At 41.9% G+C, this 26,712-nt stretch overlaps 2 protein-coding genes across 5 annotated transcripts; one reads left to right on the top strand and one right to left on the bottom strand.

Moving 5' to 3' along the window:
• Positions 1 to 2,163: 2,163 nt before the first annotated feature.
• On the top strand, positions 2,164 to 12,228 carry Fkbp7 (FK506 binding protein 7). 3 transcript variants are annotated; one of them, NM_001355080.1, is made up of 5 exons: positions 2,164 to 2,456; positions 3,414 to 3,565; positions 7,820 to 7,935; positions 9,452 to 9,585; positions 11,910 to 12,228. In NM_001355080.1, the coding sequence occupies exons 3-5, from the start codon at positions 7,899 to 7,901 to the stop codon at positions 12,069 to 12,071; spliced, it is 333 nt and encodes a 110-aa protein (NP_001342009.1). In that variant the 5' UTR covers positions 2,164 to 2,456; positions 3,414 to 3,565; positions 7,820 to 7,898; the 3' UTR covers positions 12,072 to 12,228. The 3 variants fall into 3 exon arrangements, with proteins under 3 accessions (NP_001342009.1, NP_001342008.1, NP_034352.1); NM_001355079.1 differs by lacking the exon at positions 7,820 to 7,935 and having other exon boundaries at positions 9,455 to 9,585; NM_010222.2 differs by lacking the exon at positions 7,820 to 7,935.
• A 4,479-nt stretch (positions 12,229 to 16,707) lies between these two features.
• Positions 16,708 to 24,989, bottom strand: Pjvk (pejvakin). 2 transcript variants are annotated; one of them, NM_001080711.2, is made up of 6 exons: positions 24,630 to 24,989; positions 23,669 to 23,864; positions 22,927 to 23,068; positions 19,338 to 19,455; positions 17,731 to 17,829; positions 16,708 to 17,009 (listed from the first exon to the last, which is right to left on the bottom strand). In NM_001080711.2, exons 1-6 carry the CDS (start codon positions 24,838 to 24,840, stop codon positions 16,717 to 16,719), a joined length of 1,059 nt encoding a protein of 352 aa, NP_001074180.1. In that variant the 5' UTR covers positions 24,841 to 24,989; the 3' UTR covers positions 16,708 to 16,716. The 2 variants fall into 2 exon arrangements, with proteins under 2 accessions (NP_001074180.1, XP_017174559.1); XM_017319070.1 differs by having other exon boundaries at positions 16,710 to 17,009; positions 23,669 to 23,803; positions 24,630 to 24,677.
• Between the last annotated feature and the right edge of the window lie 1,723 nt (positions 24,990 to 26,712).

Below are 26,712 nucleotides of genomic sequence, written 5' to 3'. Positions count from 1 at the left end.
CCGGCTCGGCCCACGAAACCCCTCCCCGGCGGCGGGGCTGCGGGACGGCCGCGTGCCCGAGGCTGCGCCGCGCGCCCTCGTGGGGCGGCTCCGCGGTCCCCCGCTCCCCGGCTGCCCCGCATCCGGACATCTCCAGTCCGCAGCAGACCAACTCCCGGGGCATCCTGCACAAGGCGGCTGCCGAAGGCCTCGCCTCCTTCGGATCTTTTTCAATAAAATCAAGGGTTGCTCATTTCTTGGAGCTTCCAGTGCTCACACTCCGGGGAAGTAGGAAGTTACCTCCTAGGAAAAGCTGGAGCAATGGCAAGGCCCTGTAATCCCAGCACTCTAGAGGCTGAGGCAGGAAGGACCAAAGGCCAGCCTGGGCTACATCCTTCTTTTAAGAAAGTAGTATGCAGGCCAGAGAGGTCCTCCAACAAGGTCTTATGGAACTAGGGTTGGCAAGATAGCTTTCCAAGTAAAGCGCTTGCCTCCGGGAGCTTGACCAGTACTGTCCTGGGGGCCTCACACAGTGGAAGGAAAGAACCTCATTTACACATGGGCCATGTTACACGCATCCCCCCCCCGGCCCCCCCCCCACACACACACACATTTTTTTTTCTTTTAATGTCATACATCACGATGTATGCCTTTAATACCAGCATTTAGGAAGCAGAGGAAGGCAGATGAGTTCTGTTAGTTCCAAGCCTGCCTGGTCTACGCAGTGACTTCTAGGCCAGACAGACCCCCCTTCTCTCTCTCTCTCTTTCTCTCTCTCTCTCTCTCTCTCTCTCTCTCACACACACACACACACACACACACACAGGAAAGAAGAGGTTAAGAAGAAAAATGTTAAGAAGGTATCGTGCATCCTATTTTTGTTTTGTTTTTAAAAGGATTTCTCTTAATTTTTTTTTAATCTCACTTGGAAGGGCGTCCTTACACACTTGACAACTTTTAGATTTAGAAAGTTTTGCAAATTCCAATTACTTTGCATAAAGCAGAGTCAGTATTGAGGTAGTGAAATCCCTGGCTTATCCTTCCAGGAAGGCTGACTGAATAGGGTGATCGGGATGTCCACTTGGGGAATCGACGAGCTGAATATTCAACAAATCACATAGAGTTCAGTAATGATAGTTCAACTGTGGAGGGCATCTGACACTTACCATAAAATTCGAGTTTTGTGTTGTTTGAAAGGTTTATCATACTAAAAGGATAAGGGGGATATATCAAGAGACTGGACTAATCTCTGTTGTCTATTAGCCAGCTGTGAAATTGGAACAAAATGTTCAATAGTCAGTTTTCCTGTCTGATGTGAATGAATTCTCATGGGAGAAAAAAAAAAAAAAAAAGCTTTTCTCTGCTAAAGGCCTTCACCTCAAGGGCGGCCTCAAGAGGTTAGGGACAGAAACACAAGTTATCTTTTGCAATGCCGGGCATGGGCTGCTGAAGCCCTGGAGACACTCCACTGTGTGTTCTGAGAGTCTCCTGGCTGCATGCGGTAGACATGGCCTGGAGTCTTTTTTCGCAGTACTCCAACTACCATATCCCCCCCTCCAAAAATATCCTTCAAGGACTTCCACAAATATCCAGAGAAGAGCAGCCAACCTATATTGTCAAGAACCTATTCTTCCAAAAATGTCTGCATCCACTGTGCCTGTCAAGTCCGTAGGGGCCTTAGAAGCCTGTGATTAGAAAGAATAACGACTAGAATATCCCACCGTGACCTGTTTGCATTTTGTATCAATTTCTTGGCCCAACATTTTAATATTTTAAAAATACTGTATTTAGGATCCTACAGCTATCTATTCTTTTTCTATGGCCAAATGGGTCAGTGTAGCATTTAAAAATTTAAAACCAAGCCATTCAAGCAATCCGTTAGCAGAGGCAGTGTTGGAGAGGCAAGATCAGGGCATCAAGTGGAGCCCATAAAATTTTGCAGCATCTCCTAAGTGCCTAGAAACGACCACCATAATGCCAGTTTTATTTCAGGAAACGCAAGTCTGACTACTGCAGGCGAAAGAAACCTGCGGACAGGGTGTGCGGTGCTATTCTAGCCAGAGTACAGCCAACCGGAGCACCCAACGGCCAAGACACACTCCAACCGGCGGCGATTTGCTGGTGCGAGAGGGGGCGGGGCCTCTCGTAGCCCCGCCTTGGACCTTTGTGACGTAGGACAATGCCTGCCACGCGTCCCAATTCAGTCTGATCAGCCTGCTGACACTCTGTGGGGCTTACACTGGGCCTGGGAGTGCTGCTTTGGGAAACATGAATCTCCTATTCAGACTAGCAGTTTTCCTTAGCCTGTGGTGTTGTTCCGATGCTCAGGGACAAACAAAAGAAGAAAGCACTGAGGAAGTGAAAATAGAAGTTTTGCACCGTCCAGAAAACTGCTCCAAAACAAGCAGGAAAGGAGACTTGCTAAATGCCCATTACGATGGCTACTTGGCTAAAGACGGCTCCAAATTCTACTGCAGGTAGGAGATGCTCCGTCCAGTTCAAGTTCAGTTGATAGACCACATCTTGCCCACTACCACCAGCAGCAGCAGCCAGAGCCTAACTGGTTGTTTTGTTTTAAGGTTTTTTGGTTTTGTTTTTTAACAGTAAATTAAGCCTTCATGCCGATTTAGATTAGAAGACATTCCCTAAACAAAACTGAATGTTTTTAGTTATTTGAAATGTAAGCGCAGTAAACTGACTGCAGACTCACTACGTCAGGCAGAGCACTGACCACCACCACTGTCCTTGGAACCCGGAAAACTAAATCTAGAGGCTTCTTGAAAAGATATTCACACTTTCTCCTTACCCAGAGCTGAAGTCTGATTCCAAACAGAGTGTATAAGAAAGCTACCGCGTTTCCTTCTGGACTTTGTGGGTCATTTTCTAAAACTCTGGTTATCACATCCATTCTCTCTGTTCCCTAGTCCGGTCTGACTGAATGCAGTCTGTTTAGCTGTACTGTTTCCCCTCAAAGACAGGCCAATCTTTCCAGTCTAGCAATTCTTTCCAATTTAGAGGAAAACTTATTCTTCCAACGTAGAAGAGAAATTTGACAGGATGCTATTTTTCAGTCGTTCTTAAAATGAAATTTAGGGCTCAGCCTGCCCCTTTGGTTTGGGAAACAAACCCAGAGAAGGTAAATGAGTCATTTTGTTCAAGCCATCCAGCTAGTTAGAGGCAGGAGACCCATTTTTAAAAGTGAACCATTGAGTAGTTTTTGTAAGGACGGCAAAAATCAGAAATCAGAATGTTTTCCAATGATATGCTCTGCCAATTTATGGGGAAGTTTGATCCAAACAATTCGCAAAGGACAGAGTTCTGAAGGGTGCAATGTGGGGAAAGAGATTCCAGTCTTAAGTAACAAGTGCCTGAGCTGTATTTAAGTTTCCTTTATGAGATGGTCTTACTTACACACTAAGTATGGTTTCTCATAGCCGGACACAAGATGAAGGCCACCCCAAATGGTTTGTTCTTGGTGTCGGACATGTCATAAAGGGGCTGGACATTGCTATGATGGACATGTGCCCTGGGGAAAAGAGAAAGGTGATTATACCGCCTTCGTTTGCATATGGAAAAGAAGGCTACGGTAAGTTGTGGGTTTTTTTTTTTGCTGTATCTTTTAGTAGCTTTAAAAAAGATAAGTCGTTTATAAAAAAAATCAAAACAAATCTGTATATTCTTTAAAAATGGAAGTAAGTCTCAAAGAGATATTTGCATATCTATGTTCTCAGTAACAGCACAGTCCACAAGAAGCAAGATGTGGAAGAAACCCAAGAGTCCAGAGATGGGAGAGCAAATAAAACAATGGGTATAGGGCACACAGTGAAATATTACATAGGCTTTCAAAAGAGTGAAATTCTGACTCATGCTACAGTGTAGATGAACCTTAAAGACTAATCCGCTAAGTGAAAGACGCCAGACACAAAAAAATATCAATACTGTAGGATTGCAATTATATGAAGTATCTATAATAGTCAAGCCAGCAGACACAAAAGCAGAGGGTGGTTACCTGGGACTAAAGGAGAGATGTTGAATAGCATAGTGTTTCAGTGATCAAGATAAGAGTTCTAGATGTAGATTGCACTGTAACACAATTGTACTTTATACTTATTTAAAAATAGTCAAGGAAGTAAATTTTGCTGGGCAGTGGTGGCGCACGCCTTTAATCCCAGCCCTTGGGAGGCAGAGGCAGGCAGATTTCTGAGTTCGAGGCCAGCCTGGTCTACAAAGTGAGTTCCAGGACAGCCAGGGCTATACAGAAAAACCCTGTCTCGAAAAACAAACAAAAAAAAAAACAACAAAAAAGTAAATTTTAAATTAGGTGTGTTTTGTCAATTTTAAAAAGTTACAGAAGAAATCATCACAGAAACTTGTTTAACAAATTCTTGTTATATTTAATTCATCCTATACCTTTCGTTTCATGTCTAAAGAAAACAAGACAGCATTGGAGTACCAACCTCCAGCCAGACTCTCATCCTCTGCATAGACACAGTGTTTAGGATGACTGTATATTCCATAAGCTCCCTTGGACATTTTTGGTTTTAGTATTACATATGTGCTTCCAGTAAAGATCATTAGTAAGCAGCCAGGTTAAGTTGTTAAAACTTGGGAGTCAGGAACAATTTCAGGATAGAAGGATGGTACCTCTGAGCGGTGAGTCGTTCTTCCCCCAACTCAGGAGAATCCTTCAGATGCAGAAAAAATAAGTTTCAGAGTTGTGCCTACTTTTAAATAGATCCTAGAGCAAGAAGATATGTGAACCTGCAGAAAGTTGGGGAAATATGATTAACTGGTGGGTAGGTGATCTAGCCCTAGAAGTAAGCTAAGTTCATAAACTAATAAAACACAAATTGTCTTTGATTCTAATGGAACGCTTAATTATATCCATAATTGGAGCAAAATTAGAACACAAACAAGGTATCATTTTTTGCTTATCCCACTAGCGAGGACGAGAATACTGACAGAGACATGGGGAAATGGGCCATTTCTTATATGATCGATGGGGAAGGAAGTCATTTGACCAAGAGTTTTATCAGAAGTAATTGTACCCTTATCTTCTGACTTAATAATTTTGAATTTTAGGACCATACACCAAAGCGTAAAAGAAGATTTATTGCTGTGTTAGTTAGGGTTCTCAAGAGAAAGAGAACCAGTAGAATATATTGATAGATAGATAGATAGATAGATAGATAGATAGATAGATAGATAGATAGATAGATAGAGAAGGGGAGGTTATTGATTGGCTTATATGAAGTGATCTGGGTAGCCCAACAATGGCTACCTTCTCAATGGAGAGAACCTGGAAGCTGCTTGGTCTTCAAAGCTAGATGCCTCAGCTGTGCCACACTAACCCTCAAGATCTGGAGGATTTTTTTAGAGCTCCTGGACTCCAGTCCATGTTGGAAGTTAGACTGTCAGACTCTGTCAGCAAAGAATGGTGACAGCAGCAAGGGTAAATGAAGCCAGCACAACATGAAGGCAAGCAGGCAAAAAGCAAACACTTTTCTTTTTCAGAGTTCCTTTTCTCCAGGCTGCTGCCAAAAGGTACTGTCGACATGCAGACCAGGTGTTCTCTCTTCAATTAAGTTTATTTAAACACAAAATCCCTTATGGATATGCACAGTGGCTTCTCTGTTCATTCCAAATCCAGTCAAGTTGACAACAGAGATTGACTACCATAATTGCCAACTTCTTTTGGGCATCAAAATACTTGAGACTACCTAGTGAGTATCAGTAGGAAAATTAAACTACGGGATATCCATACAGAGAATTAGTATGTAACCGGTGAAAAGAATGAAGTGAAATCACAAAAATTAATAAAGCTGTGTGCTCTATTCCTGTGCTGAGTATTTCCTGAGCACCCATGCAGGCTTTCAGACAGATGTTAATATGAAGGGAGAAGCAAACACTATTCGTGGTCTGCAAAGTGTTTTCATGGTGAAGGGGGAGCTTCCCAGACACCTATTTCTACACAGACTAGTGTAGGGAGGTGTGTAGTTATCTGGTGACATTGTCAGGAAAGGAAGCCGGAGGGGTACTAATAAGATGGCTTTTCTCTGAAATGTTGAATTGTTTCACTCTTTGTTGCTGTTGTTTGCCACTTGCATGTATACTAATCTTCACAAAAGCAAACCTGAAAACACACAACACACACACACACATACACACACATACACACACACACACACACACACACACACACACACACACACGGACATTTTATGGGAGCAAGTAGGCGCCCTTGCAGGGATGAGCAGCACCCTCCTGGTTTCACTGAGACCTTCTTTGCTGCAGCATGAAGAACCTTTGCCTGCTCACCTTGTGTAAAGCTCTTGCCGACTCCACCTAACTGAAATAGCTAATATGTAAATAGCAATCAGGTTCTTAAGGCATGCTTTTGGCAACATCCCCATTATCCTGTAGAGGTAAACCATCCTTGAAGCTGTTGGCTGAGTGTTTAAGAGGTGATCCCCCTTGCCACTGCTAGATGCCTAGATGTGACATGATAAAAGAGATGGCTTCAGATATCTACAGCTTCCCGTTCAATGATTCTGCCAATCATTTGCTCTCATCAGAGCAGCTCATAGCACTGGGAGGAAACCAGCACAGGCAAAGGCCTGACTCTAATCAGCACTGCACTATCAAGGGGACAGAAAAGCCTGGCATCATCATTTGTTCATTATGTGTGTGTGTGTGTGTGTGTGTGTGTGTGTGTGTGTGTGTGTGTGTGTGTCCCTGATATCCTGTGTGTCTGTGTGTGCATGAGTGTGTGTATGTTTAGGACCCTGATGTCCGTATGTGTGTGTGTTTGAGTGTGTGTGTGTGTTTGAGTGTGTGTGTGTGTTTGAGTGTGTGTGTGTGTGTGTGTGTGTGTGTGTGTGTGTATAGGACCCTGATACCCTGTGTGTGTATATGTGTGTGTGTGTATTTATATTTGTGTATGTATATATGTATGTGCATACACATACATATGTATATACATATATATATATACATATATATGACGCTGATATCCTCTCTCTCTCTCTCTTTGTGTGTGTGTGTGTGTGTGTGTGTGTGTCTACCCAGCTACTTAAACTGTCAACACAAACTCCACCGTTAACAGGGAGATAGACAGTTCTTAATGACTTTGAGGAGTCTTCAATAAACATCAAAACAATTCATCTCACTAGCACCTTTATTTTACTTGTATGAAGACTGAGGCCTAAAGTATGTACATAGAATTGTAGTTACTTACCTGTTGGCTTTACCATTATTACAGCAGCTTAGAGTCCATGATTTTACAAGTTGTAGTATATGCACCATAGTTATTTAGCAAAATCTTGGTTGTGCAAGCTTTTTAAAAAATATATTATTATTATTATTTATTATTATTAATTGAGAGTTTCATATATACACACACACAATGTATATTGATCAGATCCACACTCACTCCTCCCCACTAATTCCTCTCAGATTCACTCTCCACCTTTCTACCGCTCCTAACTTTGTGTCACACACACACACACACACATCACACTCAAACACACACATATACACGTATTACACACACACATACACATATCACACACACATACATATCACACACACACATCACCTACCAAGTCAATTTGTGTTGTGCATATCCTCATGGGTGTGGAGCTATCCACTGGAATGTGGTCAGCCTACCAGGGACCAAAAGCCCGTTTTAAAACTGACTCTCCCTCCTACCGGCTGCCAAATGCTCCTCAGTTAGGGGTAAGGGCAGGGATTCTAGCATGTTGACTGGCTTGTTCTTTACAGGTCTCTATGAGCTAATTTAAGGTGTTATTAAAGCGTAACAGTTATAACTTCATTTTAGGTGATGCTTGAAGAAGCTTTTCCTCTGGCGAAATGTCCTTGGCTCATGTCCCAGAACACCCCCGCATGTCTTAAAGTGCATGTGGCTTTCTAGTGCTTTGATTAACCATCTCTGTGGTATGTATATACTCTTTACAGTAACTCCATCTCTCCAATCTACCTCTATACATGCAGATAATTCCACTGCAATGCACATCTTTCTCTCAATCTTTTTTTGTAGAAAAAACTAATTAGCAACATTTTCTGTGTGTGTAATAGAATTGTTTGGAACTTCCTGTGCATCTGTGGTCTTCTTTCTTGGGAAGGTTGAGTTTGGGCTTCAGGGTAGCTCAGTGGTGTAGAAGCTCACGTGTCTGCCAGACCCTGCTTCCAACACCAGCACCAGAACAACAAAAGGAATTTGTGTTTTTAGTCTGTCTTCATTATGGTCAAATTTCCTCTGTCCTTCAAAGCCAGGTAAATTTGTAGGACATTAGATCAGGACTTTGACGACAGGTACATGAGGATGGGTAGATTTTTCTGTGTTCTGATTTTGGAAATTACAGTGCACTGCTTGGGGCTGTAATTTCTACCCTTTCCTTTATGGGTTAGGTAAGTATTATTAGCAAGTTCTGTGTAAGTACTATTTAGCAAGAATCATCTACTTGACTATTAAGGAAATTGTTTCTTTTGATGGACAAATTTAGCTACTTTCAAAAAATGTTAGTCGTTTGGCAGATCTTCTTCTTCTTCTTCTTCTTCTTCTTCTTCTTCTTCTTCTTCTTCTTCTTCTTCTTCTTCTTCTCCTTCTTCTTCTTCTTCTCCTTCTCCTCCTCCTTCTTTTTAGATTTATTTATTTAAATTATTTATATGAGTACATTGTAGCCATCTTCAGAGACACTAGAAGAGGGCATTGCATCCCATTACAGAGGGTTGTGAGCCACTATGACCTCTTGAAGAGCAGTCAGTGCTCTTAACTGCTGAGCCATCTCTCCAGTCCTCTCTTTTTCTTCTTAATTACACTTATTTATTTATGTGGGGTGAAGCATATACCTTAGAAAGTATGTGAAAGTCAGGGGACAATTTGTGGGAGTCAGTTCTCCTGCCGTGTAGTGAACTCAGGTCATCAGTCTTGGCAGCAAGTGCCACTGAGTTCTTACCAGCCCAACCTTGGAATGTTTTCTGCTCATACATTTCTTCTCTATACCATAAATCTGCTACATGATGATCAAGATATACTTATAAGTGATCTTGGTTTATTTTAACTTATTAGGAAACTTACTCTGGTTCAGAAGAGCCTTTGAACTGACTTGGTTTAAAATATACTGGGGAAAAAAGTTCCAAAATGTTTTTATAAAATGTGGGGGGAAAGGGTATAAATTGAACTTCCCTGTCTTTTTTCTTTCTTTTTCTTTTTCTCTTTCTCTCTTCCTCTTTTTCTTTTTCCTTCATTTTTTCTTCTCTCTCTCTCTCTCTCTCTCTCTCTCTCTCTCTCTCTCTCTCTCTCTCTCTCTCTCTTTCTTTTTGGATGTTAAAAAGTTTAACATTTTGAAAGCAGTTCTAAGGTCTATAACCCTGATACTAATGCGGCCATGGAGTATGTACCTGAAAGCTACTTTCATATAACTCAAACTGTTAAAATTTAAACCCTTAGCAGAAGGCAAGATTCCACCCAATGCAACTCTGATGTTTGAGATTGAACTTTATGCTGTGACCAAAGGACCAAGGAGCATTGAAACATTTAAGCAAATAGACACGGATAATGACCGGCAACTCTCCAAAGCTGAGGTAATTCAAACTTGCTGTGTGCAGTTTGATTTTTTCAATTAAAACTCAGATTGCGTTGAAGACGTTCTTACTTCTCACTAGCACCAGCGTTTGTGTTGACATGATTTTTAGATTTTCTCCAATATTGGCTCTGATGGCTTTAGTCGATCGAGTTGTTTGCTGGAAACTCAAAAATCTGAGAAAAAAAAAGAATATCCTTTTCCATTTTTCTGTATGTAGGAAGGTCATTAAAGTCATAATGTTAACTTTATGAGGCAGGCCTATAGCTTCGGTTACTCCCAAACTTGACATAAGGAATAACACCTTGAGGGACAGCCTGGGCTACAGAGAGTGCTTGCCTGACTATCCGTGAGCTCTGGGCTCAATTACCAGTACTGCCAGGTCAATGAGTCAATCACTCAATCGGATAAGAATAATCCCAAGCTACCCATGGCTCTTCCAGCATGAACACTAGGGGACAGACCTCTTTCCAACAGTACTGTATAAACATGTCACTTCTGGACTGGGACATAAATGAGATTAGGAGCTAGCAAGGATTGAACCGGATGGGCTAAGAAGTCGGTAAGCATGAGCTACAAGTTCCTCGCCATCCCCTATAGATGGACAATCTGCGATGATGATACCCATTCTTCACACTTTCTTAGTCCCGGGTACCATTTTAAGCACGTACATCCCTGAATCTATCTCCAGGACAGTTCACATGACAGACTCTCCTCTATCATCGCTATCATGGAGAGAAAGCTACTCAGGAGCCGTGTAACTGCCGTTACAATACCAGCATCGCGCTCCAGGCGGTCTGCTCTGGCCCTGAGCCTTGGCCACTCTGAGCCTTTCTGAGAATTACCATCCTGAGTGTTTCTGGGAAGCCGAATGCCTCAGCCGCTGCCTCCTTTGTTTAGAGGTGGTTAAAAGTGTATAACTACTGCCTACATAGGCTAGAAGAGGCAGGTAGTGGCCTGATTTTAAATATGTCAGTCCTCTTTCTGACTGTGGGGTTGAGATAAGGCCTCACTCTAGCCCCAAGCTGCCCTGGAACTTACGATGTTGTATAGGTTGGTCTTGAACTTGTGAAAATCCTCCTGCTGCCCCCAAGTACTGGAATTACAGGAAGAAGCCACCAGCCCTAACTAATAAGCCTTTGCCTTTTCTCTGTATTATTTTACCTGGGGACTGGACCTAGAACTTCATGCATGCTACACATGCACTGGGCCCCTAAGCTGTATCTCCAGTCGCTTACTTCATCTTCATTTCCCTCTCCAGCCTTCTTTCCACTCAACTCCATCTCCTCCTGTAGGAGCTTAGTGGGTCATAGAGCATCCTTGCAGCTCCCCAGTCAGCCCACACGAAGAGAGACATGTTTGCCAGGTGTCTTACTTTGCTTTCTACTGCTGCAATAAAGACCACAACCAAAAACAACTTGGGGATAAGGGCCTTACCTGGCTTACATAGCCTGGGTCACAGTCCATTGAGGGAACCCAGGGCAGGAAACACAAGGTAGGAACTGAAGCAGAGACTATGGTGGAAATTAAGTGTGGCTAATACCACCAATCTATAGCCCCAAGGACAGCTAATTTGAATAACTATTTCTCTTCAAAAATTAAAAGCAAAACAACAACAAAATCCCAAGCCAGACATGTTGGCACATGCCTTTAATACCAGTATTTGGGAGGCAGAAGCAAGCAGATCTCTGTGAGTTTGAGGCCAGCCTGGTCTACATAATGAGTTCCAGGACAGCCAGGGCTACATAGTGAGTTCCAGGACAGCCAAGCCTTTGTAGAGAGACCCTGTTTTTAAAGTATTTCCAAACCTTGAAATATCTTTATAAAATAGTTACGGGCTGGCAAGATTTCTTTTTTCTTTTTTTAAGGTGTATTTATTTATTTTTTGTGAGTACATCGCTGTCTTTAGACACACCAGAAGAGGGCATCAGATCTTATTACAAATGGTTGTGAGCTACCATATGGTTGCTGGGAATTGAACTCAGGGCCTCTGGAAGAGCAATCAGTGCTCTTAACCGCTGAGCCGTCTCTCCAGCTCAATTTCTTAGTGAATATAGCTCTTGCTCCAAGCCTGATTGATGATCTGAGTTCAGTCCCTGGTACCCCCACATGGTAGAAAGAGAGAACCAGTCCCCACAAGTTGTCCTCTGATCTCCCTCTGTGAACCATGGTCCTTGAGTGTCCTTGCCCCATAAACAATTAGATCAATTATCTAAAATGTTTGTATCATTTACCATGCTTATTCATTACTGTAATCATTTCTTAGAGTTATTGGATATCATTTGTGGTGTGTTTTTATTAACGATGTTGTGTTCTGGCCTCTAGATAGAGCTTTACTTACAGAAGGACTTTGAAAAAGATGCAAACCCCCGTGACAAGTCATATCAGAAGGCAGTTTTGGAAGATATCTTTAAGAAAAATGACCACAATGGAGACGGCTTCATTTCTCCTAAGGAATACAATGTGCACCAACATGATGAGCTATAAATATAATTACTTCTCTATTTGTTAGTAACTCACATACTTTGCTTTAAAAAAAATACCACCGTTCTCTATGTTGTGGTTATACCTGTTTTCCCTTGTGAGAAGATATTTGTTCCTTCAATAAACATAATTTTGGTGTATTAATGTAAACCTGTTTTGCAAATCTGACTCTTGGGTAGGTGTTATTGTGTTTCCTGTTTTGTTTTGTTTTGTTTTGTTTTGTTTTGTTTTTCTGTGACCATAGATTGGAGCACCAGGGAATGGGCCAGATCCCAGTAGCTGGCATTCCTCCTTCAGGAGATAGATGAATACACATGTTAACATGCAGAATGGGTGCTGTCCAACCCCAATGTTAACTGCAAGTATAAGTATGTAATGATTCAATATTATAGCCCTTATAATGCCTGTATCTAAAACTACTCAGAGACCAGGAACTTAAGTCTCTTTGATTTATGCATTTCGTGATGTTATAGACAGTAAGGTATGAAAAATATCAGCATAGAATCTGCCTTTGGAGTTCATGCAGGAAGATGTCAGTTGTGTATACCTGAATCATGAATTTCAGCACTGTGTGAATTTCACACTCTTTTGGTGCAAGCTTCTGGCCTTGGGAGTTTGGCCAAACCAAACTTCATCACCTACACAGACTATGCTTCTTTAAGCATTATTATAAATGTGCTATTCCTCTTCTATCTTCCTTCCTGTCTACTATATAACTTTTCAAAAAAAATAAGTATTTTATTATGTGTGTGACACACACATGTGCACATGTATACACACACACACACGAATAATGGTGTCTATGAAGGCCAGAGGCTGTGACTTTCTGGAGCTGGAGTTACAAGCCACTGTGAGCCACCCAAAGATGGATATAACAACGTTTATTTATTTAGCCCTGGCTGTCCTGGAACTTGCTCTGTAAACCAGACTGGCCTCAAACTCACAGATCTGCTTGACTCTGCCTCTCAAGTGCTGGAATTAAAGGTGTGCACCACCATATGCAGACAACACCTTTCCTGCCTTTTCTTAACTTTCTAACGCTTTCTTAATCACTGAGTCTTCTGCCAGTTATTCCCTCAGACACTGGGCATGGAGTGTAGAAGTGAATATCTGAGTGTCCTTTCTAACCTGCCATTTCTCCTACAAGGCACTTGTTTTTATCACAGGGCCTTGCTGTACAGCCCAAGCTCACCTGGACTCACTGTGCAGCCCAGCCTGGTGTCAAACTCAATACCCCTGCCTCAGCTTCTTGCATACTAGGATTACAGGCATGTACTACTTTACCCAGTGTCTTAGGGTTTTACTGCTGTGAACAGACACCATGACCAAGGCAACTCTTATATGAACAACATTTAATTGGAGCTGGCTTATAGGTTCAAAGATTCCATCCATTATCATCAAGGTGGGAACATGGCAGCATGCAGGCAGGCATGGTGCAGACAGAGCTTAGAGTTCTACATCTTCATCTGAAGGCTGCTAGTGGAAGACTAACTTCCAGGCAGCTAGGACTAGGGTATTATAGCCCCGCCCACTGTGACACACCTACTCAACCAAGACCACACCTCCTAAAAGTGCCATTCCCTGGCCCAAGCATACACAAACCATCACAGGCAGCTTATACAAAGTATTTCTAAACTTGTTTTTAAGAGTTAACTGTGCATCAATTGGAGAGGTGGTAGCTCAGTTATAGCATTCACATAACATGCTTGAAAACCCTAATTCAATCCTAGCACCATACAGTCTGGGAGTGGTGACACACAACACCTGTAATCCCCAAACCCAGGTAGATGCAGGACAGTGAGGCATTGAGCTCACCCTCCCTGTGAGCAGATGTAGGGAGTTCAAGCCTAGCCTGGACTCTGTGAGACTGTATTTAAAAGAAAAAAAAACATATTACAGTAAATGAATACCTGTACCTGAAAACTTATCTTTTAAATAATTTAAATATGTCACTACCCATTCTACATACATGACAAGTGCTGTGTTCTGTATTTACAAGATTGCTTTATGCCTTAGACTGAATACTGTTACTCATTTTGAAACTAGAATATAAAAACTGTTACAATTATTTTAATAAAAGATAATAAATTAGTTGACAGTATATGAAAATTTCAGATGGCCTTAGAGAGTAGATAAAAACATATTTGAAGGACTGGGGCTCAGAGATTAAGAGCACTGACTGCTCTGCCAGAGGTCCTGATTTCAATTCCCAGCAACCACATGGTGACTCACGACCATCTGTAATGGGATCTGATGCCCTCTTCTGGTGTGTCTGAAGAGAGTGACAGTTTCTCATATAGAAATAAACTAAATAAGTCTAAAGAACAAACAAAAACTTATTTGAAAAACACATAGTGGCATGTACCTTGGTCCTGGGGTTCAGGCAGGTGAGTCCCTTTAGCCCAGATTTTGAAAACAGCTTTGATAACATACCAAGATCCTACTTCCCCAGCCTGGAAAAACTGAGAACAAAATATATTAAATCCACTAAACGTTTCCAAAGACAAAGCCCTGTCCTGTTTCCCTTAACTTTAAAGTGACAGCACCCATTTTACAAAGCAAAATTACTAGACAGAACGGCCACCCACCACCACTGCCAGTCACACTGTTAGAGGTGCACAGAGCCCCACGCTGAGCTTGGTGTTTTTCATCTGATACCACAATTAAACATTTAGGAATATATTAAATTATTAACACATTTTTTTCTCCTCGTACCAAACCTAGGGCACTAAAGTAAACCACTTGGTGCCCATTTGTCAACTTTAACTGTTAAATTAAAAAGTGATTAAACATAAAACTTCTATTTAGAACAAATATGAATTATATAAAAGTGCTACTTAAAATGATACAACGAAGCCGAGCATGGTGGTGCACGCCTTTAATCCCAGTACTTGGGAGGCAGAGGTAGGCGAATTTCTGAGTTCCAGGCCAGCCTGGTCTATAGAGTGAGTTCCAGGACAGCCAGGCCTATACAGAGAAACCCTGTCTTGAAAAAAAAAAAAAAACAAAAACCAAAAACAAACAAAAAAGATACAATGATTCCCAAGTGGTTAGGAAGAAATGAACAGATTTGTGAAAGAGTGCTTGTCTTTGAATTTTGTAATTAAGCTTTGTTTTGTATAAGCAGTGTTATAGCTCATAAAATCCACGAGGAAGACTGACAATAACATCATCACCTCATGAGTGGAAAATGTTACCTAAAGGGCTTCCTGCTTCTACACCACCCCTACCTGAGCCAGTTCACCCCTCCTTAGGCAACCTCCTGGTCCCCTGCTCCTGGGATGCTAAGGACCAGCCTTGGCTAGGTCCAGGTTCTTAACAGGGGGTGTTTGGAAGAAAAATTGCTATAAAAAAATCTTGGATCTTTCGACCAAGCCAGAAATCGTTAGAAAAGTTCTAAAAGTAATTCTTGAGTTTTCTGATTAAAATCAGAAAGCCGGGCGGGGGGGGGGGGAGGCGGGGGGGGGGGCACGACTATAAAAGAGCTATGTTCGCTCCAGACAGTCTTCTCTGAATAGCTGCTAGAAAACATTCTGAAAGAGCTGTGTCAGCTCTCTGAGTAGTTTAGAAGACATTCTTGAAAGGCTGTTTTTACTCTCCAGAGACCTCCAGAGGGCTCAGCTCTTGCTAGAGAAAACTTGCTAAAGAAAAAAGAACTGCTATTGCTTGTGGCTAGCTCATCCCCTGCAGACCAAAAGCCCAGGTTTTTTATTTACGTATCAATTCAGTTATTTATTCCAGGTTCCCTTTTGATTATCCTATGAATCGGTATCCTGTGAACCCGGTCTCTTAATTTTTAGAAGACAGCAAGCACACATTTTCTCTTAACATTGCAAACGAACTCAGAGATCTTCCTGCTTCTATTAAGGCTAGTTGTGTGGGACCCCACCCTGAATTGTCATCTCTACTACACCTGTGTCTGGACTCCCAGGGTCCCAGGCTGACCTTGAACTCAGGAACCTGCCTGCCTTTATAACTTTCTGACAAGCTGTTTCATTAATGCAGCTGCCTTTGTTCCTTTAGATTCGTGAAGCCCCTCATAAAATTCTTATTACATCCTTATTTTTTTTTGCATAGTTGAGAAATTATATATTTTTGAGCCCATAGTTTTAGAGTTCTTTTTCACAGACTTAAGGGAGGCTGAAGGTCCCAGCCTTTACCATTTTGCTGAGACATTAGCAAAATGTCTTCACCCCCTGAACTCATGCTGTCTCATATTGTCATGGAGTCATTAACGTTAACAGGACATTCCTTGGAGGAACGTGAAAATATTTACGATATTATACAACAAGCCCCATGCCCACAGCAGCCATGGATACTCCTGGAGGCCCTGTCCCAGGGGCAGGAACCACACCATTCTGTCCCCACCAAGGCCATGCCGGACTCGGACTCAGCACCTGGAGGTCACCACATCGAAATTAGTGTAGACACCCGATTGGCATAGTGCACTTCAGCCCCAAACCCCTGGACTCGTGCCATCCTTCTGGTCTCAGCCTCAGCAGGAGCTAGAACATAGTAGACATGCGCCATCGCTCCCAGCGCCTCCTGCTTAAAAAAAAAAAAAAATCCAAGAAAACCTAAAGAATGTAAGGAAGGCGTGTGGCACAGTAGCACATAAAACGCGCACAAAGCATATTCCTTCTTCCTTTTATTTCATTCTCTTGTGCCAGATATCAAAGCAAGGGACTGCGTGAAGACGCACGTACTTCACGCCGTCCACAGAACACTGGAAGCAGCCGTAGACCGTCTCCCTTTTCAAGTTCCCCATTCCGCAGAGGATGCAGGGCCCTTTAGGAATGTTGTGGTTTAGTAAGTTCACTCGGATGTGAGTCCCCTCCTTGAGGGAAATGTCAGTCATGCTGAGGGGTTTGTCGTAGAAGTCAGAAAAGAGGTCGTCCAGGTAAAGCTGGGAACGAGAGATGGCGTCCATCACTCTCCTGTCTGCAAAACAGAAACCAGAAATGTGTTAGAAGTCCAAATAACTCTGCACCCCAAACTGTTTATATAGGTGTCAACCCAAACCATCCGTCAGGAAACAACTGGGCTTTAAACATGTTTTCAGACTGGTTACTGCGTAGGTAGCCACACACGTAGATAAAGGGAGAAGAATGCATTCCCAAATACCCTTCAGCAGTCTCTCTCTCTCTCTCTCTCTCTCTCTCTCTCTCTCTCTCTCTCTCTCTCTCTCTCTCTCTCTCAGAATTTATTTTTTATTCACTTTACATCCCAATCACAGCCCTCCCTCCCTCCCTCCCTCCCTCCTCCAGGTAAAAAGGACTCTGAGATCCCATCTTACACCCATCAGAATGGCTAAGATTAAAAACTCAAGTGACTGCACATGCTGCTGAGGATGTGGAGTGGGAAGAGTGGGAGTTCAAACTTGAACAACAGCTCTGGAAATCAATTTGGTGGTTTCTCAGAAACTTGGGAATAGTTCTACCCAGGACCCAGCTGTACTGCTCCTAGACAGGTACTCAAAAGATGTCCAGCCATTCCATAGGGACACTTGCTCCACTATGTTCATAGAGCTTTATTCATAATAGCCAGAAGCTAGAAACACCCTGGATGTCCCTCAACTGAGTAGAGGAAATGTGGCACATCTACACAGTGGAATACTACTCAGCGATTATAAACCAAGACATCATGAAATTGGCAGGCATACTTCTTTCGAAGAGTATATTTCTCAGTCTGTAGAACATGGCAAAGGTTGTCGTTTCTTCCCTTTCAAATCCTCCTTTTGACACAGATGTGACACAAATGTCTACAAACGAATTGGAGAAGATGTTATTAGGACTTAACTACATTTTAATGACTATTTCATAGCTGATATGAATTCTCAAGCCTGCAGTTCAAAGAGGTTTTTTAAAATAAAGCTTAAACTACACCTTTGAGGAAAAGATGTATTTACAAGTACAAAATTCAGAGATTAAAGCCACACAGTGACATGTCTCTACCGACCCTGTATCCTGCCTTGTGTACGCTCAGGTCTGGTGTGCACATGCTGGTGAGGATGTGGAGTGGTGCCTTGTGTACGCTCAGGTCTGGTGTGCACATGCTGGTGAGGATGTGGAGTGGTGCCTTGTGTACGCTCAGGTCTGGTGTGCACATGCTGGTGAGGATGTGGAGTGGGGACTGCAGGCTTATGTATGTTTCCGGAAACAATCCCATAGCACACACAGCTCTTTAAAACATCTCTTAGAGATCATTGCTTGCCCAGAGGTACCCACGCGTCACGGTTTGGTCCCCTCTGCTGTGCTCACGGGTCTTCTCAGCATGTTGCCAATATTTTGCTACTAGGAACTAAAGAACCTGTTCCTTGATCACTGCACATATGTCTCAGTATAACTACAGCAATATTTCCTGGAAATGGAAATATGGCCAAAAAAATGTGCTCATGGACAAGATTCCATTTTGATGAATGCCATTTTATACTCCCGCCTACAGTCAATGGAACTGCAAAATCCAGCAGTTACAGGGTTCAGGGGTGCGTTTACTTAGAATATAGTTTCCTTTCTAGACTTCCTAATCCTCTTCTCCAGAACAACAGACAGAAGTTAACAAAAGAAGGTCTACAAATGTAAATTCCCATAGATAGATAGGAGACTCTTTTGCCTGGTCCTTTTGAGGCTATATCTGGTATTGTTCTGGCAGGCAGTTAACTAACTTTAAAGTCCTGTGAAATATAGAAAGCTAAAGCGAGCTGCACCGAGCTACCACGTACACACACACACACACACACACACACACACACACATTCTAAAGTGGATTTTTATTGTTATTTTTAAGGAAGTGTGCAGCTAGGAAGTCGTGTCTAAACATGTGAAAATTTATTAATTCCAGCTGTTTGGGCACTAGACACTTAAAGCATCTTACTGCCTTCAGAATTCTTATTTGTCACTTCCACACACTATCTATTAGAAGTCATTTATTACCCTTCCCACAAGCTAAGGTGTATTTTGTCAGTGGACCTTGTTTCATTCCCAATCTATAACTGAGGGGGGCAGTATGGAGTCTTCCCCAGGAAGCAAAAAGGAGGTCCTGGGAAAGTGGGAGGGGCACGTTTTCCCAGCTGCTTCACCCTAAGGTAAGACTGACCATGCTAAGTATATCCAGCCTGCTTCTATAATCACAAAATGAGAGGGGAGAAAGAAAGAAGGGAGGGAGGGAGTGGAGGAAGGGAGGCAGGGAGGAAGAGGAGCAAGATTTATTCCTATTACATTCTCCTTCAAAATACAGTCGCTCGAGCTTTTAGGTGTATCTGTTACTCACCGAAGGCACCGTCCAGGTAGATGAAGAGCTCAAAAACACTGAAAGCTATAGTTGTGTGTGCTGGGAAAACAATAGCCTTTTCCCTTCCCTTGGGATTCTGTTCATCCATAAAATGAAACTGCAGTAAACAAACAGACAAAATAATATCATTACAGAGCATAGGAGGGCAGGGTAGCTTTTTGGAGAAATAAACATCCCATAATCCCACCCAAACCAAACCATAGCCACCTACCTAAGAGCTGCCCTGCCTCCATTAGGTGTTGTCATGGAGACCCAAGCATGGTCTATGCTAGGGACCTTTCAGCTCCCTCACATTAGGATTGAAGCCAGTGATTAGTCTCCCCAGAGTGTTGCAGGAAACCCTTCTCTTTCAGCCTCACCCATCAGAAGCCCCACAGCCGTCACCTTTTTTCCAAGCCACCAGAATGGCTACCATCAAGTAAATGTTTCAGCGTGTGCCCCTTAAACGACCAGTGCTGATGAGAAGTTGGAGATATCTGAATATAGATTCTGAACAGAACCCTCACAATGCAGCGATGGATAAAATTGAGAGATCTTTATGAGAAGGAATTTAGTGTGTTAGAGATGTCTTGGTCGTCTTACATAGATCATATGTAATATGTTAAATTACAACTGGAGAGGGCTGAAAAGATGACCAACCGTTTGGTCCTGTATTTTTTAAGATGTAATATGCGTGGGGTCCTGTATGCACAGAGATCAGGAGACGACTTTACGGAATCAGTCTTCTCTTTCTATCATGGGTCCTGGGGAATTGAACTCAAGTCACCAGGTTTGAGCAGCAAGCTCTCTAGACATTGAGGGCCCTAGTCTGTTATTATAACAAATGGTTGTTTTGTTTTGTTTTGTTTTGTGAATTATCAACACACCATATTGTAAACACCTATGAGAGGCAATGCGCTGCTTGGTGCAGTCAATGCGCATTGGACAGTGATCAACTCAGTATTAATTACTTAAAGGAATGCATTAATCCACTGCCTTAAACTTTCACTGCTGCGTTATCATGAAACATTGCTTTTGCTAGCATTTTTTTCTAGGCTCCGCCCAACAGTTACCTAGCAACATCCAGGTATGAGCCTGGCTTGCTATAAAAGGGTTGTTTGTGCTCACAGGCATACTCAGGCTCTCTCTCTCTCTCTCTCTCTCTCTCTCTCTCTCTCTCTCTCTCTCTCTCTTTCTTTCTCTCCCTCCCCCCTCCTTTCCCCTCCCTCCCTATCCTCTCCCCCTACCACGTCCATGTGTTTCAGCTGTTGGTCTCTTCCCTTCTTTCTCTCTCTGTCCCCTTTCTTTCCCACACTCCCTTCTCACTCCCCTTCTCATGCCCCCAAATAAACTTTATTTTATACTACACCTGTCTTGTGGATGGTACCTGGGCGGGGGATGCCACAGCATGGGCCTGCTAAGGCACTCCCTCCCACCGCATCACAAAACATATCACCTTTCCCCTAACCATTTTGAGAAATATAATACACTGTTAATTGTATTCATTATGCTGTGCCACGGACCACCAGAACTAAAATTTCCTATCCTGTCCAACAATAACATTGTTCCCATGAATTGAGCCCCTGCTGACACCAGTCTATTCCCAACTTCTGAGATGTAGTTCTTTCTCTTTCTCTTTCTTTCTTTTCAGGGTGTGTGTGCATGTGTGTGTGCATGTGTATGTGCATGTGTGTGTGCATGTGTGTGTGTGTGTGCATGCACATGCATGGGTACATGAACACATGTGTGTGGATGCATGTGGAAGCCAGAGGTCAGCCTTAGGGGTTTTCCTCTATCACTATCCATTGTTTGTTTGTTTGTTTGTTTGTTTGTTTGTTTGTTTTTGAGCTAGTCTCTCACCCAGCATGGAGCTCACTTACTAGGCAAGGCTATCAACAGGCCAACAAGCCCCAGGGATTGTCCTCTTTCTGCCATTTCCTTCAGGCTGGAATCACAGGCCACAGTGCAACACATGGCTTTCATGTGGTCGCTGGGGTCAAACTCAGACCCTCACGCTTGCACAGCAAGCACTGTACAGGCAAAGACATCCCACATCCCACTTTAAAAGTGTAAAAGGCATACCAGCTCGTGGGGTTCATAATGATTGTGTGTGCCACATCCGTTGTTCTAATGTGTCCTCTGTCACCACCCTCTGCTTTCCACCCTTCACCCAGTCACCCTCCCTGCTACTTTCACGTCGCAGTTACCCTGTTACCTTCTCTCTGCCCCACAATCTCTTCCTCCCCTTTCATGGTTTTCACGACCTGCACATAAACCCATGACGCACACACATAAACACACACACACACACACACACACACACACACACACACACCTTTAAAGCTCAATTCTACATACGAGGAAAAAATATGCAATATTTGTCTGACTCTGGCTTATTCCACTGAAAACTTTCAGTTCCATCTGTTTTCCTACAGAGAGCATAATTTCATTTTCTTGACTGTCACCTAACAGATGACTTTAATCCTATCAAATAATTACTAGGTATCACAGGCTGGTAAGGATGAATAATATAAATAATTTTCTATTTTTGATTTTCTAAAGATTGATTTATTTTGATTATATGTGTGTGTGAGTGTCTGCATGCATGCAGTAGATGCACCATGTATGTGCAGTGCCTGCCGAGGCCAAAAGAGGGCATCAGAACGCCTGGAACTGCAGTTACAGCCAATTACGCTCCACCATGCAGAAGATAGAAACCAAATCTGGGTCCCCTAGAAAAAGCACCAAGTTCTCTTAACTTTCTAGCTATCTCTCCATTTCCAGCTAATGACTTCTAAGAGGATTTAACACAAAATGAAGCCTATATGGTTATTGATAACAATTAGAAAAACGATGTTAATATAAATATAGATTCAGGGCTGCTGAGATGGCTCAGTAGAGAAAGGCGCTCGCCACAGTTCTGGACCACCTGTTTTTGCTCACTGTGATACACAAGTGGAAGGAGAAAACTGAGTCCCACAATTTGTCCTTTGACTTCAACATGCACACTGTGGCATGTGAACACTTACACACACACACACAGAGCACTAAATAAATAAGTACAAAAAGAATTAGCTAAAACCTCAACTTTTAAAAATTCAGTATGAATAGATTTTCTTAAAAATGAAATAAAAACTGGGGCAATGTGGTGTACATGCCTTTAATCCCAGCACTTGAGAGGCAGAGGCAGGCGAATTTCTGAGTTTGAGGCCAGCCTGGTCTACAGAGCAAGTTCCAGGATAGCCTAGGGCTACACAGAGAAACCCTTTCTCAAAAAACAATAAATAAATAAATAAATAAATAAATGTCAAAGCATACGACATCAAGGCTTACTTTATGTGGTTACTCTAACACTGAGGTAGTAGTTAATTGGAGAGACTCCAGTAATATATTGTTTGTACCGTAGCACACAGGGTTAGAACCCAAGTGGTTTTGGTTGGTTTTCTTATTCCAAAGCACAGCCACTCCGGACTGAAGCCCTACAAAACTGAGGCTCTTTTTTTTTTTTTTTTTTTCTGCCTTTGATGAGTAATTTTTTTTTAAACTCCATAGTAACTGTGTCGTTAGTGAAGCCCTGAGTGTATCTTACCCGCATGGCTTCCCCACGAATCCCAGCGTGCACTGACAGAGAGCACTGGCGTGTGGTTCGGATGCTCTCCATGACCACGCACAGCACCGCCTTCCTGCTGCTCCTTGATTGGCGGATCAAACTGTGGTCAAAGTTAATTTTTCTAGAATAAAAAAAGACATGTGTCTAAGATGCTCTAATATGTGATCATGTGACTGAAGGTACCTTTTTGTGTTATTTAAGGCCCATCTTAATGACGTGTGTGAATCTGAGGTAGGAATAATGAAAATCAGAAAATAGAAACAAAATCACTTGACTAATTTGCCTCTCTCTTCAGTTGTTTTTCTTGCTCTATAGAGTGGAGGCACGACTTGTTTAGTTTTCTAGGACCGGGGACTGAACCCAGAGCCTTGTGCACGCTGGGCAAGCACTCTATCACTGAGCCACCTCCCTGCCACCCAGTGATTTTGATTTTAGTTTGAGACAGATTCTCAATAATTTGCCCAAGATGGAGTTGAATTCACTTGGTAGTGATTTTTTTTTTTTAATGAAACAACTGAAAATATTTATCAAATAGATTTTGATTGGGTAGAGGTAGTAACTAGCTGCTAACATGTAGTCTTCCAAATGAATATATATACATATATATATCAATTAACTTGTAAAACAGAACCCAAACGTCTTAAGCCTTCTTTGCGGTGGAGGGGATACAGTCAAACCATCTAAGGAGAACACTGCTGTGTACCAGGACCGTTGTACTGACCGTGCAGTAATCTCCTTGAGTAATGTCGAAACTTCCACCTCATGTTTGGTCACGACACCAAATGAAGCTTTGACTGCGATGGAATCAGATCCAGTGACATTAATCCCCACGTCATTCACAATATGGTTGCTTCGCCTTCCATAGAGGGAAACATCTGACTCATCTTCATAATTCAGTAACTGATAAGATGAAATTCCTTTGGAGAAGAAACTTAATATCTTTTAAACGTCTCAAATTCATCTTACATAGACTTTAGGTATTATCATGTTAACATGACTGAAAAATTCTTTGGCCAAAATATTGATTAAGCAGCATTTCAAATTATACGGAAAGTAGCTTTTCAGGCAATTTTGCTACAAAAAGAAATAATAGAATACTTAACAGGAACTCAAATTCCCTATTCATACAACAGAATACATATACATCAATAAAGATCTATTGAGTAGTTGAAAGAAAGACAAATATCCATAGCCAATGACTAACTATCATGTCTGTTTTATAATCTAGTTTAAAGAATTCATTTCAGGGTTGGGAGATGGTTCAGTTGTTAAAGTGTATGTTTATAAGCAGGAAAATTCAAGTTCAATCTTCCAGTGCCCACATTTCTAAAAAACTGAGTTTACCTATTATAGTAAACTGTAAAATAATTTAAATTACTTTCATTTATTTGATCATGTAAATGGGTAAGACCCAATAATATCCTATATTTTACAGGTCAAGACACATCATTTTTCTAAGCCCACTTAGTTAAAAACAACTTATAATTGATTTTAAAATTAAGCAATAAGCAATTTGAAACTATAAAAATTTAAGCATTGTTCACCTGAATGATATTATTACCACATAAAAATTGATTTTATTCTTAAAATGCGTATTGTTAATATAATTAATCCATACAACCCCTGTTAGGTTATTAATGATATAGCCCCATCATGAGTCACTCTCGCACATTTAAACTTACCAGCTGAAATTTCTCGATCTCCCAGGAGAATATCTTTAAGTGTGAAAGGAGTGGATGTGAATTTGCATCTAGGAAACAGAAAACACCGCTTCTTTTTCACCACCAGACTCAGGGGTTGGTACTTGTCAGCTTCGCTGAGGCTTGGGACAGGGACTAATCTCCCTCCATCTCCAACTTGCTTAACGAAGCTCTTGGTAGCAGCAGCAAACATATTAATATCAAGATGTCATCAACTGCGACCCTCAGGCAACGAACCCATTTTTGAAGAAGAGAATCAGACACCAAACTAAGCCTTCCTTGATGTTAAATACAGTTACGCAGGTTAGAACTATAAAGCCCACGCTCACCAAGTAGTTTGCTGGTGTGCAATTCACAACAGCACCTCCCTTCATGAACTCGGGTAATGAATAATAGATGGTAGTGTAAATGATACACTAAAAGCAAGTCTAACTCGGAATGGCAGCCTACAGAACTAAAATATATAGAGAAAACTAATTCAAACTACCAAAGTCCTTGAGGAGACCACAGTTGAAAGGGCTTTCCCCCCAGCAATGAGCCAGTTGGAAGGAGGCTCACAGCAAACGGTGCAAGTGGGCTCTAATCTAACATTAGGCCTGGATATGATCTGCAGTGGCCATCATCCAAGAGGAATTCTTTCACAAGTCCAGCAGGTGAATTTTGGCAGCAGAAAAGTACTTTTTGAAGCTTCACAGTGTACAGATCCTAACACAGGCATGTCTCTCATCCAGATTTTTGTATGCTTGTGAAACTATATGTTTAGTACCACATATCAATTCACAGACTATAGAGAAAAACAATTGGGTGCAGATCTCTATAGGGTCTTGAAGGCTTTTTAGTTACTATTACATTACATATTAAAAACTACTATGGAAGGTTCTAACTCTGAAACTAATAGCTCAGACTACATCAACTGATAAGAGTCCTGCTGAATTTTACCTCCTTTTTGTTGCTCATTGCTATCCAATTACTCTACCTATAAAATAGTTACATAAAGTTTTGGCTTATTTTCAAGGAAATTTTGTGAATCCATTAAATTAAATTCTAGAAACAAACCTATACTGTCTGGCCATAGGTGGTTGATATATTTTGAGTGTCTCTGTGGTTGTTACAATACGATATTCATTAACACATAAGTGTAATAGCATTATTGGATTGTAACCCGTGTATATTATACAGAAATAAAAGCGAGAATAGGCTTAACCTAAGCCCCAGTAGAATTCAATTTGGTTCAATTCCGGATATTTTTTCCTTGCTTCCAAGTGTTTGGGCTCTCATACAACCAAAACAAATTTCCATCACAGAACCAAATACTTTTGTACATCAACCTAAAACTTCCATTAAAAAACAAACAAACAAACAAACAAACAAGCAAACAAAAAAACCTTTTAGGAGTCTCTCAGTAAGAATATTTCTAGAATTCAATTCTAGAGCATTAAGTAAACACAGGAGCCATTGTGCAAATAGTTCACAAATTCTAAGACGCTCTGAAGCGCTAACACACCCACAACATACTCTGTAGGTGGAGCGTTCCAGGTTAACGTCATCACTCTCCATTGCACAGGTCAACCGGAAGAGCAATCCTGGAAACTGGTCTAAATATCCTTGCTATGCACTCCACCTCCAGCATCTCTTTGGGGATCCCACATGTTCCCAAAGCAGAGGTTCTAAACCTGTGGGTTGCAAGTCCCCTGGGGTTGCATTATAGTAGCAAAACTACAGATATGAAGTAGCAAGAAATAATATTATAGTTGGCGAGGGGGAGAAGGGGTTGTCACCACGACATGAGGAACTGAATTAAAGGGTCACAGCATTAGGAAGAATGAAAACCACTATCCTAAGCAGGTCACAAGAGTCCGCCAGACAGCAGCGGGCCCGCCAGACAGCAGCGGGCCCAGGGATCCAGGGCTCTTAAAGCCACTGGCTGCCCCTTAGCTGACGCTCTCGGGTCTCAAGTTTCGGGGCCAAGATCCACAATTTTCTTAGTAATTTACCATTCGAATTTTTAAATCTTTCTTAAAGTAGTCCAACCCTTAATCTTTTTTCCTTGCTCCTCAAACATGCT

Source organism: Mus musculus, chromosome 2 (genome assembly GCF_000001635.26).
Source record: "Mus musculus strain C57BL/6J chromosome 2, GRCm38.p6 C57BL/6J".
NCBI classification, from domain to species: domain Eukaryota; kingdom Metazoa; phylum Chordata; class Mammalia; order Rodentia; family Muridae; genus Mus; species Mus musculus.
This window is presented reverse-complemented; position numbering and strand designations above follow the sequence as displayed.

Coding starts and splice junctions, on each gene's coding strand:
- Fkbp7 (NM_010222.2), top strand. CDS start 2,248: ATGAATCTCCTATTCAGACTAGCAGTTTTCCTTAGCCTGTGGTGTTGT. Junction 2,457..3,413: donor GGCTCCAAATTCTACTGCAG/GTAGGAGATGCT, acceptor GGTTTCTCATAG/CCGGACACAAGATGAAGGCC. Junction 3,566..9,451: donor ATATGGAAAAGAAGGCTACG/GTAAGTTGTGGG, acceptor TTAAACCCTTAG/CAGAAGGCAAGATTCCACCC.
- Pjvk (NM_001080711.2), bottom strand. CDS start 24,840: ATGTTTGCTGCTGCTACCAAGAGCTTCGTTAAGCAAGTTGGAGATGGA. Junction 23,865..24,629: donor AGATCGAGAAATTTCAGCTG/GTAAGTTTAAAT, acceptor TCTTCTCCAAAG/GAATTTCATCTTATCAGTTA. Junction 23,069..23,668: donor CTCAAGGAGATTACTGCACG/GTCAGTACAACG, acceptor TTTTTATTCTAG/AAAAATTAACTTTGACCACA.